The 22461-nt window shown below is 34.5% G+C and overlaps 4 protein-coding genes and 1 long non-coding RNA gene across 5 annotated transcripts; 4 read left to right on the top strand and 1 right to left on the bottom strand.

Annotated features, from left to right (window-relative positions):
* Window positions 1–1470: 1470 nt before the first annotated feature.
* On the top strand, window positions 1471–4501 carry LOC105960221 (uncharacterized). Its single transcript, XM_012984392.2, has 5 exons — window positions 1471–1793; window positions 2324–2596; window positions 2977–3213; window positions 3327–3544; window positions 4046–4501. Exons 2-5 carry the CDS (start codon window positions 2345–2347, stop codon window positions 4302–4304), a joined length of 966 nt encoding a protein of 321 aa, XP_012839846.1. The 5' UTR covers window positions 1471–1793; window positions 2324–2344; the 3' UTR covers window positions 4305–4501.
* Window positions 4502–4906: 405 nt separating this feature from the next.
* LOC105960220 (hypothetical protein) lies at window positions 4907–12205 on the bottom strand. Its single transcript, XM_012984391.2, has 13 exons — window positions 11989–12205; window positions 11335–11567; window positions 10714–10843; window positions 10530–10632; window positions 9607–9730; window positions 8396–8461; window positions 7947–7985; window positions 7706–7786; window positions 7544–7591; window positions 6599–6649; window positions 6392–6460; window positions 5693–5935; window positions 4907–5555 (listed from the first exon to the last, which is right to left on the bottom strand). The coding sequence occupies exons 2-13, from the start codon at window positions 11482–11484 to the stop codon at window positions 5301–5303; spliced, it is 1359 nt and encodes a 452-aa protein (XP_012839845.2). The 5' UTR covers window positions 11485–11567; window positions 11989–12205; the 3' UTR covers window positions 4907–5300.
* Window positions 12206–14884: 2679 nt separating this feature from the next.
* Window positions 14885–16807, top strand: LOC105960197 (hypothetical protein). The gene is made up of 3 exons (XM_012984367.2): window positions 14885–15482; window positions 15802–16236; window positions 16350–16807. The coding sequence occupies exons 1-3, from the start codon at window positions 15017–15019 to the stop codon at window positions 16556–16558; spliced, it is 1110 nt and encodes a 369-aa protein (XP_012839821.2). The 5' UTR covers window positions 14885–15016; the 3' UTR covers window positions 16559–16807.
* A 1125-nt stretch (window positions 16808–17932) lies between these two features.
* LOC148765018 (uncharacterized) lies at window positions 17933–18504 on the top strand. The gene is made up of 3 exons (XR_016029928.1): window positions 17933–18022; window positions 18127–18361; window positions 18460–18504. It is a non-coding gene; the product is annotated as an uncharacterized LOC148765018 (long non-coding RNA).
* Window positions 18505–19365: 861 nt separating this feature from the next.
* Window positions 19366–20457, top strand: LOC105960196 (uncharacterized). Its single transcript, XM_012984366.2, has one exon. The coding sequence runs from the start codon at window positions 19441–19443 to the stop codon at window positions 20362–20364; it is 924 nt and encodes a 307-aa protein (XP_012839820.2). The 5' UTR covers window positions 19366–19440; the 3' UTR covers window positions 20365–20457.
* Window positions 20458–22461: the final 2004 nt, after the last annotated feature.

Raw genomic sequence — 22461 nt, 5'->3', positions numbered from 1 at the left:
AGTTATTTAACTGTCGGAGACAGTAATTTAACTGTTAATTGACTTTTTTTTTTTTTTTTTAATTTTTTTCCTTAAAAAAATTATTTTAATTAATATTACTGCCTTGGATGTTAAATTACTGTCTCCAACAGTAATTTAACTGTCTTAGACAATAATATTAATAATATTACTGTTCGGAAAAATAATATTCATAATATTACTGTCCCAAACAGTAATATTACTGTCTGAGACAGTAATTTAGTAGCCAAGACAGTAATATTAATTATAATATTTTTTTTCTAAGAAAAACAATTCAAAAAAAAAAAAAAAAATTAGTCAACGCCGGAATCTGGCCGGAAAAAAAAACATTTCACAAAAAAAATTATTTTCTGAAAAAAAAAGTTTTGGGGGTTAATGTGATATATTTGTTTAAATTCGGGGTCAATGTGTAATATTAAGGAAGTTAGAGTATAATTGGTGAAATTGATAATAATTATATTATTGAGGGTATTTTAGACTAAATCGTTTGCATTAAATGAAGTATATCAAAAAACATAAGTTTCTTGTATTAAATTTCATGATACGCCAGCCAACGATTTTTCATGCTTCTAGAAATATTATAATGAAATCTTTTCATTCTATTCTATTATTCAGGCTCCGTCAACACTAGCACATAAAAAAATTCAACATTTTTATTTATTTATTATAAGAATTTATAGATTTGTATTTATAAAAATACTATTTTATTATTGACTAATCTTGTGCTTGATTAGAATTTTGTTAGTCAGTGTATTTAGGTTTCATTCCTAAAAACTTTTGTAAAAGTAGAAGCTGATAATCGTGTGTGACCCGTTTAATTAAGCTTATTTTAAAAAACTGATAAGCTGTTTTAAAAATTGATAAGCTGTTATGTTACGTCTTGTATTTAAAATTAATTATTAAAGTGTTTGGATAATGATCTTACAAACTATTTTTACACATTATAAAATCTTATTTGCCCTCTAGCAGTTTATTTTTTGAATTTTTTTTAAGATTTTTTTTTTCAAAAATTACCAAACACTTTGAAAGAACTTATAAGCTCTAAAACATCTTATAAATATTTTAACAACTTATAAGCTTAACCAAATACCATCATATTTACCTATAGTCAAAATTTATGTGTCTGCAAACGTTTGAGAAAAATAGTACCTAATTTCGAAATTGATTCGTTTGTAAGTAGGTTTTAATTTTCAATTTAGTTTTATAAAATATCTAAAATTTCATCATAAAATGTATTAGATACAAATAATTAGTATAAAACAAAAAAGAAAAAAAAAAACAAATGTTCTATGCAATTTTCAGTTATTTATAAAAGTGCTTTCACCTTACATAAGTTATTGCCATTTTTAAATAAATCACTAGATTCTACACACACACGTACACACCCACTGTGTGCATCATTATAGAAAAGAAATAAAAAAAGATTAAAGGTCAAATCTGAAATAAAAAAATGTCAGTAATAATAAAAAGGAGAGAGATATATATAGAGAGAGAGAGGAGAGAGAGAGAGAGATTGAAGAAACAGATTTAAGAACACGCAACAGTGGATACCACCTGCCATACCCTTTATTCCACACTAAACCAAATCAGCCCAGAAAAATCGGATTTTTATTATATTACTTCTAACCGTTTGAATTCGATCATCCCAAGAAGAAGAAAAAAAAAAAAAAAATCGAAAATCTTACAGAAAATCAGCTGAAGAAGAAGAAGAAGAAGAGAGAGAAAGGGGTTTGCCACAAGCCGCGTAATCGAAGTGACCCTTAATTTTTTTTCAGGTTAAGCATTTTTTTTAATTCAAGATTTTTGCATTCTTGAAGTGTGTGCACTGGTTCTTTTAATTTTTCCATTTTTCATTTTTTTAATGGGTTTTTAATTTTTGTTTTTTTAATTTTTGAGTAGATGGGTTCAAGAATTGAAAAGTGTTAATGGTTTTTTTTTTAGTTTTAATTTAAAAAAAAAATTATTTAAATTCTTGATGTGTTTGTTCAAATTCAAGCATGTTGTCTGGACTTGTGCCTCTGATTATTTTAATAATTATATTTTCATCTGCAATTATTTTATGGTTAATCTCTATGTTTATCTTCAGTTTGTATATTATATTTGGTATAATTCAGCCTTCGAATTCGGAAAAAAAGAATACTCATACGGCATCGTTCGCGTTTATTCGGTACTTGATAAAATCAAATTCCCCGGCATTCGATCAAGTACTTGTTATAGTTGATATTAAATAACGAAATGTGGTAATCGCACGACGAGTTATCTGCTCTAATAAGTTGCTGATCCGTATATTTTTCTACCGTGACAGGCGTCTGGTGTCTCTACGAAGATGCCAGATTCAACTGAGGAGGAGTTAGAGAAAAAGCTCGATAATAATAATAATAATAATAATAATAATAGCGAGTACGTGCGGTTGGTTATACCAAATGAACTAAGAGCACACGAAGTCGATACCGAATCAGAATCACAATCAAGAAAGAACCCTCTCGTATGGTGGATCAAGGCTGCAGTATGGTGCTCGATAACCGTACTTCTACTTCTTATATTCGCTAAATGGGGAGTCCCGTTTCTCGTCGAGAAGGTACATTTAACTAACTTCCTCGTTTTTCTTTTCTTTTCTTCGTAGCCTTCAAATTGTATCTTCTGCATAATCTTCAATCGAAAAGCATATTAACTGAAAAGTCGAAAATTTTCAAGATTATTGGTCTGCATCGGTTAACGAGCTTTTTGCGGGTTACCAAGAAAAGGGTTTCGTTATTTTTTTTTTTCGTTTGCTGACTAGGAAAAGCAATCATAGAAACCTGTCATCTTACTTTTCAATGTCTAATTGCACGATAATACTTACTAGTAATGGCATCGCATGTCGAATTTTGTGGTTAATTATTTTTTTTTTAATGTATCGTAATTTTTTCCATGCACGAGATTTGATTGTAACCATTTTAATTCCTCGATTTACGATAGGTTCTTTTCCCACTCTTGCAATGGGAAGCCACTGCGTTTGGCCGTCCAGTACTCGCGCTCGTACTTGTTGCTTCTTTAGCTTTGTTCCCGGTGTTTCTAGTACCTTCCGGGCCTTCCATGTGGCTAGCTGGCATGATTTTCGGATACGGTTTAGGGTTTGTCATTATTATGGTCGGAACAACTATTGGAATGATTCTTCCGTACTTAATCGGTTTACTCTTTCGAGACAGAATCCATGTAAGAAAAAAATAAATTCTCATCGACCCTTTAATAATCTTGTCGGGTTTTTATTCGATATTTACTAAAATTGTCGGGTTTTCTTTTTTTTTCGATGAATCTTGAATTGTTAGCAATGGTTGAAGAGGTGGCCGAAAAAAGCTGCTATGATAAGGTTGGCGGGAGAAGGGAGTTGGTTCCATCAGTTTAAAGTGGTTGCTCTGTTTAGGGTTTCGCCGTTTCCGTACACGATATTCAATTACGCAGTTGTCGTGACGAATATGCGATTCTGGCCGTATTTGTGTGGGTCGGTTGCAGGAATGATACCCGAAGCATTCATTTACATTTACAGGTTTTTTTTCTCTCTCTATCTCTTTCCGATTTTGGAACAATATTTTTCATTCCGAATTCCGATTTCCGATTTTTCCATTTTTACTAAACAAAATTACACTTATAATATCTATGTTGTTATGTAGTTTATATTATGGATGACTAAAAAATTGGATATTTCGAATTAAGCCGATCCCAATCCGAAAATTTTCCGGTTTTGGAACCAGTTTTCTCATTACAATTTCCGATTTATCTGGAACCGAATTGGAATTAGTTTTTCATTTCCCACAAATTTGGAAATTTTCCACCATTTGTCAGCTATTTTTCGATTTATTTGGAATGCAATTCGAATTAGTTTTTTACGCACGAGCTCAGCTCATTGCGACAATCAAATTTTCATTTAAATTTTCTTAAATAGTTTGTTTTACAACCGAGTATGTTCTTCGTGTTTCATTGCTGAATCGGGTTTTTTTTTTTTTTTTTTCTGATTCCGTTTTTTGTGGCTCGTTTCTTTTTTTGGCAGTGGTCGGCTAATAAGGACATTAGCAGACGTGCAATATCGGAACCACCATCTAACTCCAGTCGAGATAATCTACAACGTGATTTCATTCGTTGTTGCAATTATCACCACCATTGCCTTCACCATTTATGCCAAGAGAACTTTGAAACATCTCGAAACTACAGAGGCTAATGGCGAATGCTCTCCCGCCATCGACAATAATCGCGGTTTCGAACTGGGAAAGCTTCCACTTGAAAAGTACAAAAATATCCCTGTATTTTGACTCGACTATAGGTCCATTAGCTTATCATTTAGATCTTTTACTGTATATGAAACATTGAAAAATGAATGAATTTCGAGGGTTTTCGATTTTTTATTCTTTTTAATCAAGGTAGTGAGACGAGAAATATAGGTGGTGACGAACATATGCACTGTTATTACAACGAAAGGTGATATGTGAATTTCAATTTTTTTTGTCCATATATTTGGCAGGTTACTTGTTATAATCTTGTCATTATATATATGTGGTTAGGTTAAAGTTTATTTAGACTGAATTTAGTAATTTCCTGAATGAAAGTTTGAACTCGACTCATTAAGATGTAAATACGTCAGAACTCGACTTGCGGGTTCAACTCGAATTTAATCTCGTTCCACTAATAATCAAATTAATTGCATATACAATTCTAAAAGCTCAATAAATATTCAAAGAAACTAAAAAAAAAGAAAAATCATATGTTCCGTTGGATTCGATTTGATTCTTCCTAAGCACACAACACGCGGTAAGGGAAGTATTTTATTTGAAATATATTTTGATCCTTACTGCGAAAAATCGTATTTCCGCAAGGTTTCAACAATATTACGAGGAAAAATAAAGAAAGACATGTATTCACAAATTTTAGTCAAATTCAACTTATCGTTTGCTTTAAAAAACGAGCAATTTCGCTTCCTTTCTTTGCTCTTGTATCTACACAAACAAAATCATACAAATCGCATCAACTTAAATAAGCATATACAACAGCACCGTTACACTTACTTGTCCATTTCGATCTAAAATACAGAGCTGTTTCTTTCTTTCTTTCTGCCTTAACTATATCTAGGGCAAAAACAGATATAATCGTACAAGAAACGAGCATAATTCGTCAGCAAATTACCCCCTCCACCATTCTCGTGTCACTACATTCTCGTCTCTTTAATTCGCCCAAAGGTTGGAATTTTCAGACAAGTTCGATTCAGATTTCATTACCAGACATACTTATGACAAAATTACAAGAGAGATCAATTAATGGTGTGCTGAATGTTGAGGTTGAGGTGGTACGTATAAAGTGTCACCAAAATCGTTTGGAGCATGCATTAGTGGATTCCACCTGTCAAAAATGATTCTCCCTCCTCTGCCGAATCTTCCACGGAAATTAAACGAACGAGCAGAAGTGCCGTTCGGTGTTGAAGAATCTGACTGAGGAGGTACTATTCCAGCAGCAGCTAATTTATCTTGAATTAGCGGTTTTGTGAATAGCAGAACTGGCTCGTCCGGGTCCTGCGTAAAGAAAATCATAATCAAGAATTATCATGTTATTAATCGAAGTCGATTGGCTAATGCCAATTTTATACGAAGCAAATCGAAGGTGGTGAATAATTAGTTATGATTTAGGAAAGATGCAAACAGATAAGCACCAGTTTGTGAAGCCAACTATGAGGAACACGCCTTCTGACCTCCCGCCTAGGGTTTCCTGTAGGAACCATCACCATTTTTGGATCGGTGAAAGGTGGATTTTGCAACATGATTGGTCGACTGTGTGGACGGCTGTTTGCCACGTCATCAGAATCAAAGTACTCCTCTTCACTTGACCCAACCTTGCTTGGAAAGGATGGAAATCCAGGCAAGGCTAAAGAATCTTCAAGGAGATCGGTTTCATTCTGAAGACCATCCAACAGAACAAGAATCAATAACATTTTATCACGTAATAAAAATGGAACAACGTTTAGGAATGTCCTCGACATCAACACATTATTCTGTTAAGGGTATATTTGCAACTTTCTTTCTACAACATGATTAATTGGATTTCGAATTATTTTGATCAATTGAAGTGTATCTCATATAGATGAAGAATTAGTTAGTACACATCTAATAAGATGGAAAAGGGAATGTAGTTGCCGAAGACAACGCTAAAATCTTGACGCAAATACCGGAGTGTTTCTATAATAATTCACACGCAAATACCCTAACCCAGAGTTGTTGGATTAAGGCTTGATTATGACACCATTTAACTGAAAAACATGTTCGTACAAAATGGCAATCGTGTTGCAACATATATAACATGGTGCAGTCATTTCGGATTTCATCCATAACAGCGGAAAAATAATGATGCGAACCTTGTATTGCATTTGAATTCTTTGGAGGGCCACCTCACTCTCCACAAGTTCTCGTTTTTTCTCTTCTCTCTACATGAAAACATGATGGTGGGGTGAGCAGTAATAATCATTGCAAAAAACATTGTTCCGCATATACATAAATCCAGTTGGTGATTTCGTTATTTTCCTTTTTTTTTTTTTTTTTGAAGAACAGTTGGTAACCAATACCTTGATCAAAGCCTCAAGAATGGTCTTCGCCTGATCAAGATTGCGCCTGACCTGAGGAGAGTAAATCAAAAACCAAATTAAGTGACCTAGTAGGTTACTCTATATTTTAGACGTGCGACCAAACGAATTTTTAAACTATAAACTGTATCAATTTTAGCTCTAAAGCTCGTCACTTGTTAGTGTCTCACTACTAATCGAATTGATTAACGGTCGGGAAAGGGGAATAGATAAATTGCTCGAGATGAGAAACGGGGCCCTTCAACCCTCAGACTTGACGAACCAAATTTACAAGAAAAAAGGAATATGTTTCATTTACAAGCATTTGCATTATCAAGCATTAACAGTAAACATCTAATATTTTCCTTTCTGAGATTAAATACCATCAACAAATTGGCGCCACTGAATGAAAGTATTAAAGCCAACAAAGTATCGAAATTTCAACAAACAAATGTAAGTCAATTATAGAGCATTAACGATTATATTTTATTTTTTCTTTTCATAGATTGAAGCTTTAACAGAAACTGCAACGAAAACTTTTCATGTCAAGAGAAGCTACCAGACGAAGCAAAAGAACACTTCAGTTATTACCCTTGACTAGGTCACTATTGGCCCGTTGTCATTTGTTTGAAATTTTGATCTAAAGTTTTATATACAGGTCGGGGGTCTGCCGAACCCCAGTCTGATGAACATTTGATAAAAAATAAAATAAAGGAATAGTCAATTATTTAATGCTTCAGAAAATCAATAAATCACTTGATTTCAGATTTCCATACACCACACGAAACATGTATGATTGCTGTAACAATTGATTCGAGGGCTGTAATTATCCTGATGCTCAACTGGCCAAGTTTATAAATACCCAAACACTTATACTCTACAAAAATTGAAGTATCAACGGAAAAGGTAACTCAGTCAGGGTGAGATTGGTGGATAGGACATATGTACCTGGCGAAGCTTTTCAAATGATTGAACACTGTTTTCCCTCCTTTGCATCTGTTTAAAAACAAAATCCGGAAATTTCGGTTCCCAGGAGTTACCACATGTCCACATAATAATACCACGTAAACATATTTAAGCACTCAAAAGAGTACAGGATAGTACTCATACCCTCCTAGTGTGAAGCCTGTGAGCTTTCTCCCTTGGCCTGAATACATTGTACGGATTTGTGTCGTTAACTGGTGGAGGTGGCTGTAAATCAAATGCAAATGAACAGTTATTAGAACCTACAAAAACATAATCTAAGAAGAAATCATCTATGACTTGGACAGCACAAAAAAAAATTGCAGTGTCAAGAGCAACTCAACAATGCTAAGAGTCAATGGAGCATCAAAGAAGTGCATAAACTAACCTGCAAACGTCGAAGAATGGGTTTTTGCCATCGTTCCCGCTGTAAGGGGGAAAACACACAAGAAGACAAAAAAGGCAAAAAGTTGCATGAGAACTTATTTCAAAGCATTGTCTTTTCGTAAAGCATAAAAAAATGTACATGAGTATAAGCAATGGCATTCATTTTAAACTCTATCTTAGGTGTTCTATACATTTTTGTTTGTGGTGATACCATTTAGCAACTAAGCTTCTATTATCCGATATTAAACAGTACTAGAAACATGAAATGCTGCATTTCAGATAAAAATTGGAGGACCATACTAAAGAATTTTGAAGGTTATTAGTAAAGACCAATTTATGATTTTTTTTGAAGGATACGAATAGCGATCATCCCATACCGAAATCACCACTGAATAATGAGCTAGCACTTATTCGAAATCATAAAAAACGTAAAATGGGGCCGATACATACCTTTTCCTTCCAGTAACTATAAATAGACTGGAAAACTCCATATTTGATGGAAAAAGCTTGTAATGCCTAGCAAATGAATCAACTTAATATTAGATAATCATAAAAATGAATTGACAGGACCCCAAATTAAAAATGAATTGACAAGACCCCAAATTAAGTCAACAATAAGGGGAACAAAAGGCACTTATAAGGACAACAATGATTTCCTATATCAATGGTAGCAGAATCCCTACTACACAAATCGAATAACATCAAATTGATGATTATGTGAAATGAACATGGATAACTATCACTTCTTTCCGAACTTAACAAAGATAGGCCTCTGATCCATCTCATAAACTTTGAAAACCAAACATCAACTAATCAGGTCAAACACGTTATGACATTAAGGTTGAATTTTAGTGTCCTTCGTGTGGAGGGTTTTTTGCACAAATATTGACCACCTTAAGCCCAAAACATTTTGCTCTTGAAATAAACTCACACTACATACCATACAACTCAAAATATTATATTTATAAAAAAAATGTCAAAAGTTTAGAGCCCTGTTCTTGATACCTGGGAACCATGACGTGGATTTTTTCCCCTTACCTATTCTAACTTGAATAGATGATAAAATGAAAACCTAAAGGCAAAATACTGTCCAACCCTATACCCGAAGGAAAAAAGAAATTAGCAGGTGAACTCAACTGACAGGTCAGAGAAGTAGCGCCTTCATGTCAGCTTTCAAGAAAACCAACTATCAGTTAAGACAATCAACATAAAACTAATTATCTCCAACGTAGTCATTGTCAATCTCAAGCTCGTAGCTGCAAATGGCCCTCATGATCCCTCATCATGAAATTCTTTCAGGACTAAGCCTCTCAGTGATGCATTAAACAGGCACTGAATACATGCCTAAAGATATCTACTTAATCAAAACAGTTCGTCCTATCTGATTGTAGACATACAATATGAAAAAAGGATAAAAAAACGTTCAAGGCTAACAAAAGGAAGAGCATGAGATACATAAATATGTTGAAACACAGAAGAATCTCAGTTATTTTAAACTAGCTACACACAAGCTGATGTATAAGCAAGCTAAACATCTAGTGCAATGTGTTTCAGTTGGCAAAACAATAAATATTACAACAAAAAAGAGAAGTAAAAATTACATGCAAGAATCACAAACTCATTAAGCTTTGTAACATCACATGAGAACGTATAATATTCACCTCAACAGCAGCAGTAAAAGTTAAAAGCACCGGAATAGGAGAGCCCAGTGTCGGAGTAATAACTCCTGCTCTTTCACGAGCCTTATGATCTAAAACCTCTAACTTGAAAATAATTGTCTCTAATCTGCATTAAAAAACAAATGACATTGGTATAAGCAGTGGAGGAAGAACATATAAATAGAACCCAAATGCGAAGTGCTCATTTTCAACTCCCCTGCCCTCCCACCACCCTCAATAAAGGAAAAAAAATAAAATAATTGATTACTACACCAGCAGCAGCACCAGTGATTGTACTAATACTAGAAAACAGAGGGCAGGTTGAGGGGACTGGGAAAAAAACTCCACCCAGTTTACGATAATCAAATAAATAAAGTACGATATAAATTTAAAATTGCCTGAATTTTCCAATTGGATTGTGAAAAAGAACAACTCTTGAACTTATAAACAGAGATGAGAAAAGGTTGAACTCCGTATATTTTCCACAGCTACACCAGCAATTTTTTTATGTTAAAACTTACAAATTTTACACCACAAAGAATAAAAGCATCTGAATTAAGAATCTCATGTTCTATTAGATATTAACTTTTATCAGTATTTTCAAAGAATGTAGATGGAATCAAGAATTTGTATTACATGTAAAGCTGTAACTAACGTCACACGAAAAAGATGAAGCATCTCCAAAAAGTGTTCATGTTCTATTATGTAATAGTTTAAACCGATAATCTTTAAAGAACAGCCAAATAATGTTAGATTTTTTATTCGATAGGAATGCAAATTAAGTACAGATAAATTATTAAAATTGGTAGTTAAGGAACATCCAAGATATGGTCGATAAAGAAATGAAGTGAAAATCAAGAGATGAAAATAGAAGACATGCATTACTCGACTTCATAAGTACTATACAAGATAAAAAAGACTATTACTTTTCAGCAGCAAGAGTATTTCTTTCTTTATTGAATTCTTCAAGCCAATCTTCATCCTCATTATCGAGATCGTACTCCACAAATTCTCCAATTTCGGCCCGTGCTGTTAGCAACATAAATAAATTGTAAAACATAACGAATCTATAAGTGATACAACTCTCAGCAGCCAATAAAGTCAACTGACCTCCCCTGGCACGCAGATAAGACGTTGGTTGGCTGAAGGTACGAGAATAATCCCTTTCATATGTGTCCACATAGACAAACTCGGGAGTAGGTATTTCCGAAGCATTTTTCTTGCCAGGTGCTTGCGGCACCTAAAATTTTACAATTGTGGGATTAGGTCATCTATGTAATAAAATATTCACGACGGGTCTACCTCACAGTTAAGTAACACGGATCTATATTAAAGAACCAGAACTACGTCCAATTTAATAGGTATAACCTACAAGGTGAATCCCCGGAGCACCACAATCAAAAAAATCAATCTGGGAAGGAAGGTACATCAACTACATGATGGTTGCCGATTTAATTACATGAACCCTATTGATTAATCGATAAAACAGTAATAGGCATTCGGCAATGTATCAATGCAAATATCATACTAAGTGGATAGTCCTCGATAAGATGCGGGTTAGAATCAAAGACAATAGTAAGGTAATTGATTGATTGACTTTTATAAAGATGAAAACTAGACAAGCCGCCGGGATTTTTGAAAATTAATACTCTTATTCGCTGTCCTACAAGTTTAAGTAACTGAAAGATAACTGGCAATGTAATCATCCTACGGTTTAGGTAAACACCTCACCTCGTTTTCAGCATCTGCAACAAGTCGGAGTATCTGGGAATTACGAGTAGAAGTTGGGACCTCGTCATCCTCGAAGTCCTTAAAAGATTTTACGATTGGGAGCTTCTTGTTGATGTCAAGGGGTCGAGGCCTAAATGAGAGTCTACTCATAGCATCAACTCATCTCCCAGTTCACTCAATTATTCTTCTATATGCCTGCCACCATACCACGTGGCCCCACCACTTCCCTTACACTACAACAACACACAGAAAAGATTGAAAAAACAAAAACAAAAAAAGGAACAATCTTTATAGCATTTTAAAAACCAGCGTGCAATCTCAACTTGAACACACAGTAAAACAGCAATTCAGAAACCTCAACGCTTGCAAAAAATTAGCATGATATGAGAAAATAAGCATTGTCCCTCAAGGAGAAGAGGAAAAAAAGAAAGCATTACGTCACAAACCCTAGCTTATAAGTTGCAATTTTCAAATTATGAAATTCGCGCCCTAAAAAAGTTCCAAACCCCCGGTCGACACATGCACCCATTAATGCACACCTAAAACCCTCGTATTCAGCAGAGACGTACATATGCAACCACAAATTACACAAATTGGGACGCATGCGAACCCTAATTTGTGCATGCAAAAAGGGGGGAAAAGAGGGAACGATACCAGTAATCAGCGAAGAAACCTAATTGCGAGAGATATTGTTGAAACTAATTGATTTGGGGGAAAATTGGGAGAAATTTTGTGGAATAGGGTTTCTATTTGATTGCAGTACGGGGGAATCGTTGTATGCTAATGGGGAACAGATAGCACCAGACCCGAATCAATTTGACCCGACCCGACCCGACCCGACCCAAGTTCAGCTGCAAGTGGAAATGGGCGCGAGAGCTTTTTTCACAGTTTGTTTTATTTGTTTAGAAGGAAGCAATCATTGGGCCGGGCTAGAGTGGATATTATTCGGGCCCCAATATAGATGGATGGGCCTTACAATCAAACCCATATTCTCAATACAATTGATGTGAATTTAATTTATTTTAGTCATTTTTATTTATTTTTTGGCTCCTGATATTTACAAAAAAAAAAAAAAAAAAAATTTATTTTATTATTTGGCTCATATTTTTTATATTTTCTTATTCTCGTTGGGTTTTTTTTCTCCTTCGATCTTTCATATACTATTTTCGGTTTTTGTTTAATTTAACACATTTGATCTCATCAAAATCTTAAATACGATTAGTAAATTATAGATTTTTTTTTTTTTTTTATAATGAAGGAATCTGCAGCCAACCATATAGGTGCATAGTAAACCTACATTCTCGTATAATAACTTGCAAACTATACGAAAGATGTAAAGTACACTAGGCTGACCATGTGCGACAAGCTTGACCTATCGACCGTTGGTAAGGGGATTCGAACCTGGGTCAATTGACACGGGCTCACTTGCTTCAACTTTTAGGTCATCCCTTGCAGAACAAACTATAGATACTTAGGAGTTAGGCCCCTTGCTTTCAATGAAAAAGTAAGATTGACTGATAAGTCTCTTATAATCAATAGTTGGGTTTGTTTGGTATCGGCCCGTGACATATTATCGTTCGATATCCTTGAATAAAGGGTTAGTAAGTTTTTCTGTTATCGAAGAATTAGTTATAAATTCAAATTTCTCCGCAAAATTTATTTTTGCCTCCCACTTGATGAAGTGATCTCATTTCTTAGTCGTTGTAAATCGTCGTAATTGAAGAGGTGGGCGCAATTCATTTTCGATCGCTGAAGCTTGGCAATTTGGATACTATTGCCGAAGATGAGGACGTGAGTTTATGATAAAACATATCGAAAATCATCATTTGATGAGGTCGGTCTTACTAATATCTTTTGTACTTTTTATGAACAATGCTTTTGACACAATTTAATGCAACATGTCACATGGAATTTCATATTAATGAGATAAACACATAATTGGCAAAAATAGAAGAGACTTAGAAAGAAAATTCGTATATGCCATTTTTTCGATTATTGGGTTATGGAGTTGTTTTGCACAAGGTTCCATTACCTACCTAACTACGATAAATAAATTTCATTTTGCGGAAGTCAACAAGTGGTAGAGATGATTTGCGAACAATACAATTCGAAAAAGTCAAAGGGTAAAAAAAACATAAATGCACACGCGCGCACCCACAGACACAAAATATCAAGATATGTTACCTGATTAAAAACTAAAAATCTAGAACCATTGCTCGCTTCAGATCCATTTAGTTTACCCCATACCCACTTCAAATAAGTTGTTTCCGGGTCTAAGACCAATCAAATCCGTACCTATTACCATCTCTAGGTATTTTGATAGTAACAAATATGCTCTTAAGTGCAAATTCTACAACCATTTCTTTTATTGTGTAATTTTTTATATGTTTTTTTTTTCCAACTCATTCAATTCAATCACAACTAAAGTTCAACAATTAATCCAAACAATCAATTTTTTTTATAAATAAAATAAATTGAGGGCCATATTGAAAGTTGAGACTCACCCCCATATTGAAGCATAAGCCAAAGCGAAGCCACGTGGCCCTATCCATCAACAACATTATCATTAATTAATTATTAATTAATATTTTTTTAATTTATATGGCCACAAACATCACGCGACATGATATATGATGATGTTCCCATCAACATCAAAACCTTCCCAAGTTATAGGAAAAGTTGCTACTCTTATTTAACACCACATAAATCTTGACACACGTTTTTGGCAATTTTACATTAATTTTATGCTCTTTATTGTAATTTCTTATTTTTTTGCCTTTTTTTTCTAGGGTAATTACAAAAAATACCCCCACCTATTCGTAATTACCAAATCTTCCCTGAAGTTTGTTTCCATTTTACACCAACCCATTACAATGTGACTTTTCACGTATTTTTTTTTATTCCAGGAAATAGACATTACACAATTCAGATATTTTAGTTTATTTCTCACCTATTTAACATAAGGTATAATAGACTATACACATTTTCTGTTAAAAAAACTCGATCAACAGTTAATCAGAGGAGGATTTTGGTTATTATGGATGGAAGTGTTTGTTTTTACTATTTAGCATAAGTTCAGGGGGATTTTCGTAATTTACCCTTTTTCAATGACTCATCAAGAAATTTTAGATACTTTACCTTAAGTTGGAATGGTTTTTTTTTCAATTTTTGGCAAATATCGGGAGTAATAATTTCTTCTAATTCAAATGCATGTCTACATGTAAAGTAATATTGTCATAACCGGACGACCATTTTAGCCACGATTCGATGAGGTTCCGACCACCTACTCAACCATGATCCGCTTAGATCCGGTCACACACAAACAACTCCATGCCAATTTGTGCCCTTTTAGCAAAAAATCGAGTTCTTTGGCTGATTCGTCAGTTTTCGAGTTTTACCGGATCGACCCGGGTTTCGTGTAACAGACCCGAGCTAGAGGTCAGATCAGACCGTTTCATCGCGATTTAAATTAGTGGAAAATTTGATATTTATTTAAAATTTGAATATTTTTTAAAGAATTTAGAGGGCCAAGTATGTGGCATATTTTTCATTACATCAAACCTTTTGGTGTCTCTTCTCTTCACTTTCCATTTTGCTTCTTAAACCCTTCTTTCCATGGCGGCGAGACCTAAACGCTGAAAAAATTAGATCAAAGAAGAAGAATTTCTTCCATTCTGCAAACATGCCCACCTTCACCACCATCGCCTTGGAAAATCTACTCGAACCTAGGGTTCGGCACTCCTCCAAGAAGCAGCTTTTCCATGGAGATTCGGAAGATCTCAACCCGAGAAACGAGGGTACGAGACACCTGTACATATCGCCGGCTTTGTACGCTACCCCGGATCAGGCTCCGTTACCTGAGTTCTCCTCGCCCGACCCGGTCCTGCCTTCTCCGTACCTGGTGAACCTCAAACGCCGCCGCGGAGGAAACCAGAGGAGCGGAGCTCCGGAATTGCCGGAGGAGGTTTTGGAGAATTTTGCGATTGAGGAATTTGTGGGGGAAGACGACGGCGGTGGAGAGGAGGAGGGGTTTCTCGATCCGAAGAGTGAGGCGGCGGCGGAGGCGGAGGCGGATGAATTGAACATAACTCAATTTGATTGCCGGAGCCTTGTCTCTGCTCCAGGGGATTTTTTCGACGCCATTGATGGTAAATTTGATTTTCATCTTGCTGTTCTATATATATGTGTGTGTGTGTGTGTGTGTGGAATGAATTGATGGTACTGTTAAAAGTCCGATTAAAGTACATATATAAGGAATAACACCACGAAACAAATCGACACGATCCAAAAATCTCCTTAGATGCATTAGATACAGTGTTCGTTTCCGGTAGTTTCGTCGTTTTAGCTTCCGTGTTTTTATTGGCTGATTATTGTTTTCCTCCTAGGGTTTACTTTCAATACTCGTGTTAGATAGATTGATTCATTTACTTATCGAACATATCACAACTCGACTTCTTATGCAAACAGAATTCTCCTCCGACGGATCCATTTCAAACACGCCATCACATGATTCGATCGAATCGGAACTGCGTGCCTCGAGGCTCCATCTTCTCGACGAAATCGAAAGGAGAAAATCCGCCGAAGAAACTCTCGATTCAATTCGCAGCCAATGGGAGAGAATCCGTAGCATCATGTCCGATGCTGGTTTAACATTTCCTGCACTTCCAATCGGTAGCGACGCATTGCAAATCGAGAATAATAATACATTGGACCAGATTTCTCAGGAAATTATCGTCACTAAATTCGTCGCTGACGCAATTGGGAGGGGGCAAGCGCGGGCCGAAGCTGAAGAGGCTGCTTCGGCTATCGTTGAATTGAAAGAGCAGCAGATTATGCGGTTAAAGGATAGGCTGCAGTACTACGAAACCGTTAATCACGAAATGTCTCAGAGGAAACTTGTCGGTACGTAAGATTTTGACCAATTTTGACTTGTGATAAAATTTACGACTGTGTGGTACACGATATATATACGAAATTCGTAAGGGAGTTGACTTTTTCCTCGGATTTTACTGCAGATGTTGCGCGTAAACAACAAGAAAGGAAAAGGAGCAGGCGAAGGTGGCTGTGGGGAATTATGGGGTTGTCGATTGCAATAGGTGCTTCGGTAGTTGCTTATTCGTACATTCCTCGGAATAGTGAATGCCTTTCGTTGCTAAAATCCGACGACTCTACTGATGCCACCTCATCACTTGGCATATCTGAAACCACAACTTCCGAGGTATAATTAGCAGCTGCGTATTGAGGGAGCTAAGCTATATTTCTTCACTGGTTCAATACTTTGAAATTTGTCCTGTATTTTTCTAGTTAGTGTTCGATCAAAGATTAGGTAGGTGATTCGGTTTTAGTTCGGGTTTATTTTACAACTTATTTTATAAATTTGTTAGACAGTTGTTCTCTTGTGACAAGTTTTTTTTGGCCTCAATTGCCTGAAGCAATGTACAAGAACTATAACCCAGGTGGTATTTGAACGAAACGACACATACATAACAGACCGATCCGATCAGAATTTGTACTTTCGGGATATTTTTGATTTTTTTTGGAAGTGAAAAACTAATTCCAACTCCGTTCGAAATAAAATCGGAAATTCAAATGAAAAAACTTGTTCTAGAATCGGAATTTTTTTGGATCAAGATTGATGGCATTTGGAATTCCCAAATTTTAGTAACCTGTAACATGAATTTTGTAATAATGTTGAAATTTTGGAATGTAATTGAAATTTTTATGATGGAAAATTAGAATCTAATATGTATTACAATTCCGTTAAAAAAAAATCGAAAATATCGGAATTCATTATGTTGTTTCAAAACCAAAAAAATTGGTTTTGGAATCGGCGGAAGTCGGATTTTCAATTCCAATTTCCACCTCTAGATAGTGCAAATGGCGAATCTTCTCATTGATCATTGATTTTTATTTTGGATGTCTAAATTGAAAGATCCACCACAAAACATGAAATTGCATAAACATCCACCACAAATTGAAAGTAACGTGCGCATTTTCATTGCTCATGCCCAGTTAGTTATATACCAAACCTGAAAAATAAAAAATCGACATGATTTTCGAAAACGTCATAAGATGTGTCCTAATGTACCTTCGCAACATCATAGAAGCAAAAATCTAGCAAACATAAAACATATGGTGAAAATAAACTTATCAAATTTGTATTTTAGTGAATACATTTTTTTTACTCTAGCAGTCAAATCATGTTTGTTAGGGAGAAACATTTGAATTTCTTTTAAGAATTTTACTAAAAATATTTTAGGAAAATAATTTTATTTTAAGAGAAAGAGTGAAAATAATTTGAAAATGGTAATTAACATAGCCTATATATCTTGCATAACTTATGTACCTCGAATATATAAAAGTAGCCACCTTGAATTAGGTAGGTCAATAAATTTCAAATATCATATATACCAACAAATCTTTAAATTTAATTGACTTATCAAACATGTAATTATTTGTGTAGATTCGAAGATTACATGCAATCAATCGTCTATTCGAATTAAATTCTTACCTATAGCAACTAGTATTTATACTCCATGGCAATTTGAGAATTTTTTGTATAGAAAAATAAAAATCTTATAGAAACACTTACATCATTAAAAAAAAAAAATTTTAAATTCTCATGGACAAAATTAGTCTCTCTTTGTTTCTACTATGTTGCCTTCTTGCCATTGGATGTTGTCATGGAGTAACAATTTTTTTTTTCTTTCTAATATATATAAATTAATTATTTAGTTTTTTTTTCTATCAATTATTTTGTTAGTTACAATTTTTTTTTTTAATTTATTGTAGAAGAGACCTTGGTGCGTCGCAGATACAAACGGTCCTCCTGCTCCTTCTGATGCACAGTTTCAAGGATTTATCGATTATGCTTGTGGAATTGTAGACTGTTCTCCGATACAGCCAGGTGGCAGTTGTTATAATCCGAACTATCTCGTAAGACATGCGGATTATGCTCTAAACTTGTACTACAAGTCTCGTGGCGTATGCAATACGGAAATTGGTACGATAACAAGTTTCGATCCTTGTAAGTTCTCTCTCGCTCTTTCTCTCTCTACAATATAGGTATTTATTATTTTTGTCATTTCAATATATATAACTAATTTTATGTTTGTTATAATGCAGCATATACAGGTTGCTATTATCCATGAGTGAGAGAAGAGAGAGAGAGATATTCAAGAATAAACGAGTTTTGATAGAATATGGCTTTAAATGCTAAATATAAGTATTTGATTTTGAATATATTAGATAATTAAATGGGATTTTGCTCGAGTGTTTGTGTTTTAGTAATAATTTTATTTTGTTAAACCTCGATAAATTAATACTCGTTAAATTAATAATTTTGATTAAATAATGGTTTCTTTCGGTCCCAACTTGGTGAATGTGTTAAAATTATTAATTTGATAATTTAATAATTCGTTAAATTAATAGAATTTCCCTAGTCCCGACTGTACTAATTTATAGAAGTTTAATTGTATATGATTATATATTGTTTTTGGAATAGATTGATTAAAATTATTCAATATATATGAGTTTCTTAATTTTGAGACAAATTCGTAACATAATGAAAAATCCATCTAGAAAAGAAATATATTATTGACAGTTTATTGTTGTAGTTATTCAAGCAAATACATAAAACTTACCTATATTATTGAAGTTGATTTTTGAATGGAATTTGAGTTTTAATGAATTAGATTAAGTTTGCATAAAATTATTCTTTTTTCTTTTTAAAAAAAACTTGCATCTATGTACAGTTAAACATCCGTAAATTAATAGTCAAATTCTATTAATTTATCGAAATATTAATTTAACGAAATAATTTTTAGCACGTTGACGGAGAAAACGTATTATTTAAACGAGGTTATTAATTTATCGAGTAGTAATTTGTAACGTAAATTCCTACCGTTTGACTGCTAAAGTCAATGAATATTTTGATTATTACAGATATGTGGGGTATTTTTTGTTATTTAGTGTAAGTTTAGGGGGTTTTTCACAATTTACCCTATACATATTCCCCTATAAATGCCGTGTTTCTAGATCTTTCCCTCCATCGGAATAAGCACAGCAGAGTTTCATCTTCACCACCTCTTTCAATTCTTCTGCAGAATGCCAATGGCGGCGCTGAAAACCACTGTAACTCGTTCTCTTTTCCTCTCCAAATGCAGACCTCCCTCTTTACCTCTTTTTAGGCGCCCATTCTTCAATTCGTCCACCCTGTCGCCGCCGTGCTCCACCACCCTCCCCGCCGCCGAATTCTCCAAACCACCCTTTCCATTCTTTCATCCAACCAGAGCATTCTGCACCTCCGAATCTCCGCCGCCCAAGAAACGCAACCCCAAATTGGTGAACTTCTCCCTCCCCTCCGATTCCGACTCCGATTCGGAGACCACCACCGCCGCCGCCGCCAAATCCAAGCTCCCGCCGCCGTACAACCCGTTCGATAAAAAGCCCGCCGTGGAGGAGCCCGACGACCCGAAGAACCTCCAGGAAGTGTTCGCGAAGATACGCGAAGACGGCCTCATAAACAGTGCAGTCAAGATGTTCGACGGATTGTCTCGGGACGGATTAACCCACGAGGCCCTCGAGCTCTTCTCCCAGATCAAGGACAAGGGCCACATGCCGGACGTGGTGGCCCACACGGCGGTGATCGAGGCGTACATCAACGCGGGCCAGCCGAAAGAGGCCCGCAACGTGTACCTTCGGATGCTGGCCAGTGGCGTACTGCCCAACGCCTATACTTACGCGGTGGTGGTTAAAGGCCTGGCCGAGAGCGGCGACTCCAAAATGGTGAAAGATGCGAATAGATATGTTGGGGAGATGGTGGCGCGTGGGATTAGGCCGAATGCTGCGACTGTTGCCGTGGTTTTCGAGGGGATGTTGGCGGCTGGTTTGGAGGGTGTGGCGGCGGAATTGGCGGAGATTTTGAAAAAGAAGGGATTTTCGCCGGAGGAGAGTAAGGTTAGGGAGTTCTTGAAGAATAAGAGAGGGCCTCTTTATGGTAATGTGATTCGCGTTTTGTACGGGAATTAAGAATTCGAGAGTCGTATGTTTTGCTATGGTGTTTAGTTTGTTTGTTTGAATGAAAACGGTTGGAATTTTCACGAGAGAAATGAATTTCTGAAATTATTGCATTCTTCAAGTTCCGATTTTTTTTTTCGATTTTTGGTTTCCACGCGATTTGTTTAACGGTTAATCTTTTTAATTTTATTTTTGGGAGATTGAGGATATGGGAATTGAGGATTAGAAGTAATGTTTTGCTTCGGTATTTACTTTGTTTGTTCGAATGAAATTGTTGGAATTTTCATGAGAGAAATGAATTTCTAAAATCATTGCATTCTTCAAGTTTCGATTTTTTTTTTCGATTTTTGGTTGCCACATGATTCTTTTAATGGTTAATCTTTATGTCGACTTGCAATGCTCGAAATATGTAAGGTTGTTCTTTAAGATGGATTCAAATCGAGTTAGATTTGATGGATTGATCCTTAAACTTTTAGACGTACGAACGTTGCTTATTGAGCTTTTATCGAGGATTAATTAGGCTCGTGAGCCGGCTCGAAAATGGAGGTATAGATACGTTTTGCTTTAGAATTTGCTTTGTTGAATTAGAACGAAATGCTTTCGATCATGGTTTGTTGATTTAGCATTCTCTATTTTTCGAAGTGGTTGAGAAAAAAAACGTAATTACTAACATGATTCGCTGGATTCACAATTTCGCACCTACTCGTAAGATGAGCAAAAGGTCGTAACTTGCTCCTTTTTTTTTTATTAATCAGACTCGTGAGCTGGCTCGACTTGTTTACGTCCTTATTGGAATCTTGAATTTGCTAAGTGATTTGCGGAGATGAACAAAGACTTTCCGACTTTGGAATAATTTATTTGGGTCTTTCTAGGGTGAGATCTTGTGTTCTAAACTTTTATGAGATACCCCCTTCAAATTGCGACACGTGTCCCAGCAAAAAAATCTATTTTTTCTCCATTTATGTATTGTCGCAAATACCCTTTTTACAATTATTATTTTAAAAAAATCAGCAATTATAAATTATTAATGAAATGTCAATTTTACCCTCTCTATTTTAATGCAATTTTTAATATATATTTATTGCTGAATTAAAATTTATAACGTCAATTATATCATTATTCGTAAAAATCATTAAACCACCCATCCAAAATTGCATCAACTTGAATTCGAACCTGTGACCATTTGAAAACATACAAGAATACTTACCATTAAGACACAACAAACAATTGACAATAAACTAACAATACGGATATATATCACAAAGCTACAATTTATAATGGTTATAAAACTTATATAAATAATCTTAAATAAATTATTAATTCTCATATAATTATTATTATTATTATTATATATTAAAAATATCCCATACTAACAAATCTTTATATAATATAATTTAAAAATCTAAAGAAATGTTGTTCAACTCGTGTAATTTAAAAATTAATTTCGAAAGAATTTGAAGTTTGAATTGAATCGTAAATTGTAAGATTTAATTAAATCGTAATATTTGAATCAATTAAACTCATGTGTTTTCAGTTCAAAAACAATATTCAAAGATTTGATCGATTAAGCTCAACTCATTTCAATTCGTAGACAATATTCAAATATTTGAATCGGTTAAACTCAATAATTTACAATAGCGTATTAATCAATATGTGTATAGTTAAAGTTTAGTAACCTTTTTTTTATGGAATTTTATCATAAAAAATAATAAAATTTAATTGGTAAAAATCGTAAGATTTAATCGGTTCATGGTTAGATTAAATCTTACGATTTACGATCTGATTCTTACGATTTTACGAATTAAATTATTATTTTGTTGTTAAAATTGAATTAAAAGGATACTAGACTTTAATTATAAATAGTTAACTCGATTAATACGTTCTTGTGAGTGGTTGAACTTAATCGATTCAAAATTTTGAATAATATTTACAAATTAAAAGGATTTGCGCTTAATTGATTCAAATCATACGCTTAATTAATCTTATGATTTGATTCTTGCGTAATTTAGGAATTATTTTTTTATGATAAAATTGAATTAAAAATGATTTACACTTTAATTAATAATAGTTAATTTGATCAAGATGTTCTTGTCAATAGTTGAGCGCGCT

Source organism: Erythranthe guttata, chromosome 14, assembly GCF_056151865.1.
Source record: "Erythranthe guttata isolate IM_541 chromosome 14, IM_541, whole genome shotgun sequence".
NCBI lineage: Eukaryota > Viridiplantae > Streptophyta > Magnoliopsida > Lamiales > Phrymaceae > Erythranthe > Erythranthe guttata.
The sequence above is the reverse complement of the archived record's forward strand: the minus strand, read 5'-3'. Positions and strand labels throughout refer to the sequence as shown.

What these genes read in the sequence shown, in the direction of transcription:
- LOC105960220 (XM_012984391.2), bottom strand. Translation starts at nt 11,484, where the DNA reads ATGAGTAGACTCTCATTTAGGCCTCGACCCCTTGACATCAACAAGAAG. An exon ending in ACAGGCTTCACACTAGGAGG is followed by an intron (nt 7,592 to 7,705) that starts GTATGAGTACTA and finishes GTTTTTAAACAG; the next exon opens with ATGCAAAGGAGGGAAAACAG. An exon ending in TTCTTGAGGCTTTGATCAAG is followed by an intron (nt 6,461 to 6,598) that starts GTATTGGTTACC and finishes GTTTTCATGTAG; the next exon opens with AGAGAAGAGAAAAAACGAGA.
- LOC105960196 (XM_012984366.2), top strand. Translation starts at nt 19,441, where the DNA reads ATGCCAATGGCGGCGCTGAAAACCACTGTAACTCGTTCTCTTTTCCTC.
- LOC105960221 (XM_012984392.2), top strand. Translation starts at nt 2,345, where the DNA reads ATGCCAGATTCAACTGAGGAGGAGTTAGAGAAAAAGCTCGATAATAAT. An exon ending in TCCCGTTTCTCGTCGAGAAG is followed by an intron (nt 2,597 to 2,976) that starts GTACATTTAACT and finishes GATTTACGATAG; the next exon opens with GTTCTTTTCCCACTCTTGCA. An exon ending in TCTTTCGAGACAGAATCCAT is followed by an intron (nt 3,214 to 3,326) that starts GTAAGAAAAAAA and finishes TTGAATTGTTAG; the next exon opens with CAATGGTTGAAGAGGTGGCC.
- LOC105960197 (XM_012984367.2), top strand. Translation starts at nt 15,017, where the DNA reads ATGCCCACCTTCACCACCATCGCCTTGGAAAATCTACTCGAACCTAGG. An exon ending in TTTTTTCGACGCCATTGATG is followed by an intron (nt 15,483 to 15,801) that starts GTAAATTTGATT and finishes TTATGCAAACAG; the next exon opens with AATTCTCCTCCGACGGATCC. An exon ending in GTCTCAGAGGAAACTTGTCG is followed by an intron (nt 16,237 to 16,349) that starts GTACGTAAGATT and finishes ATTTTACTGCAG; the next exon opens with ATGTTGCGCGTAAACAACAA.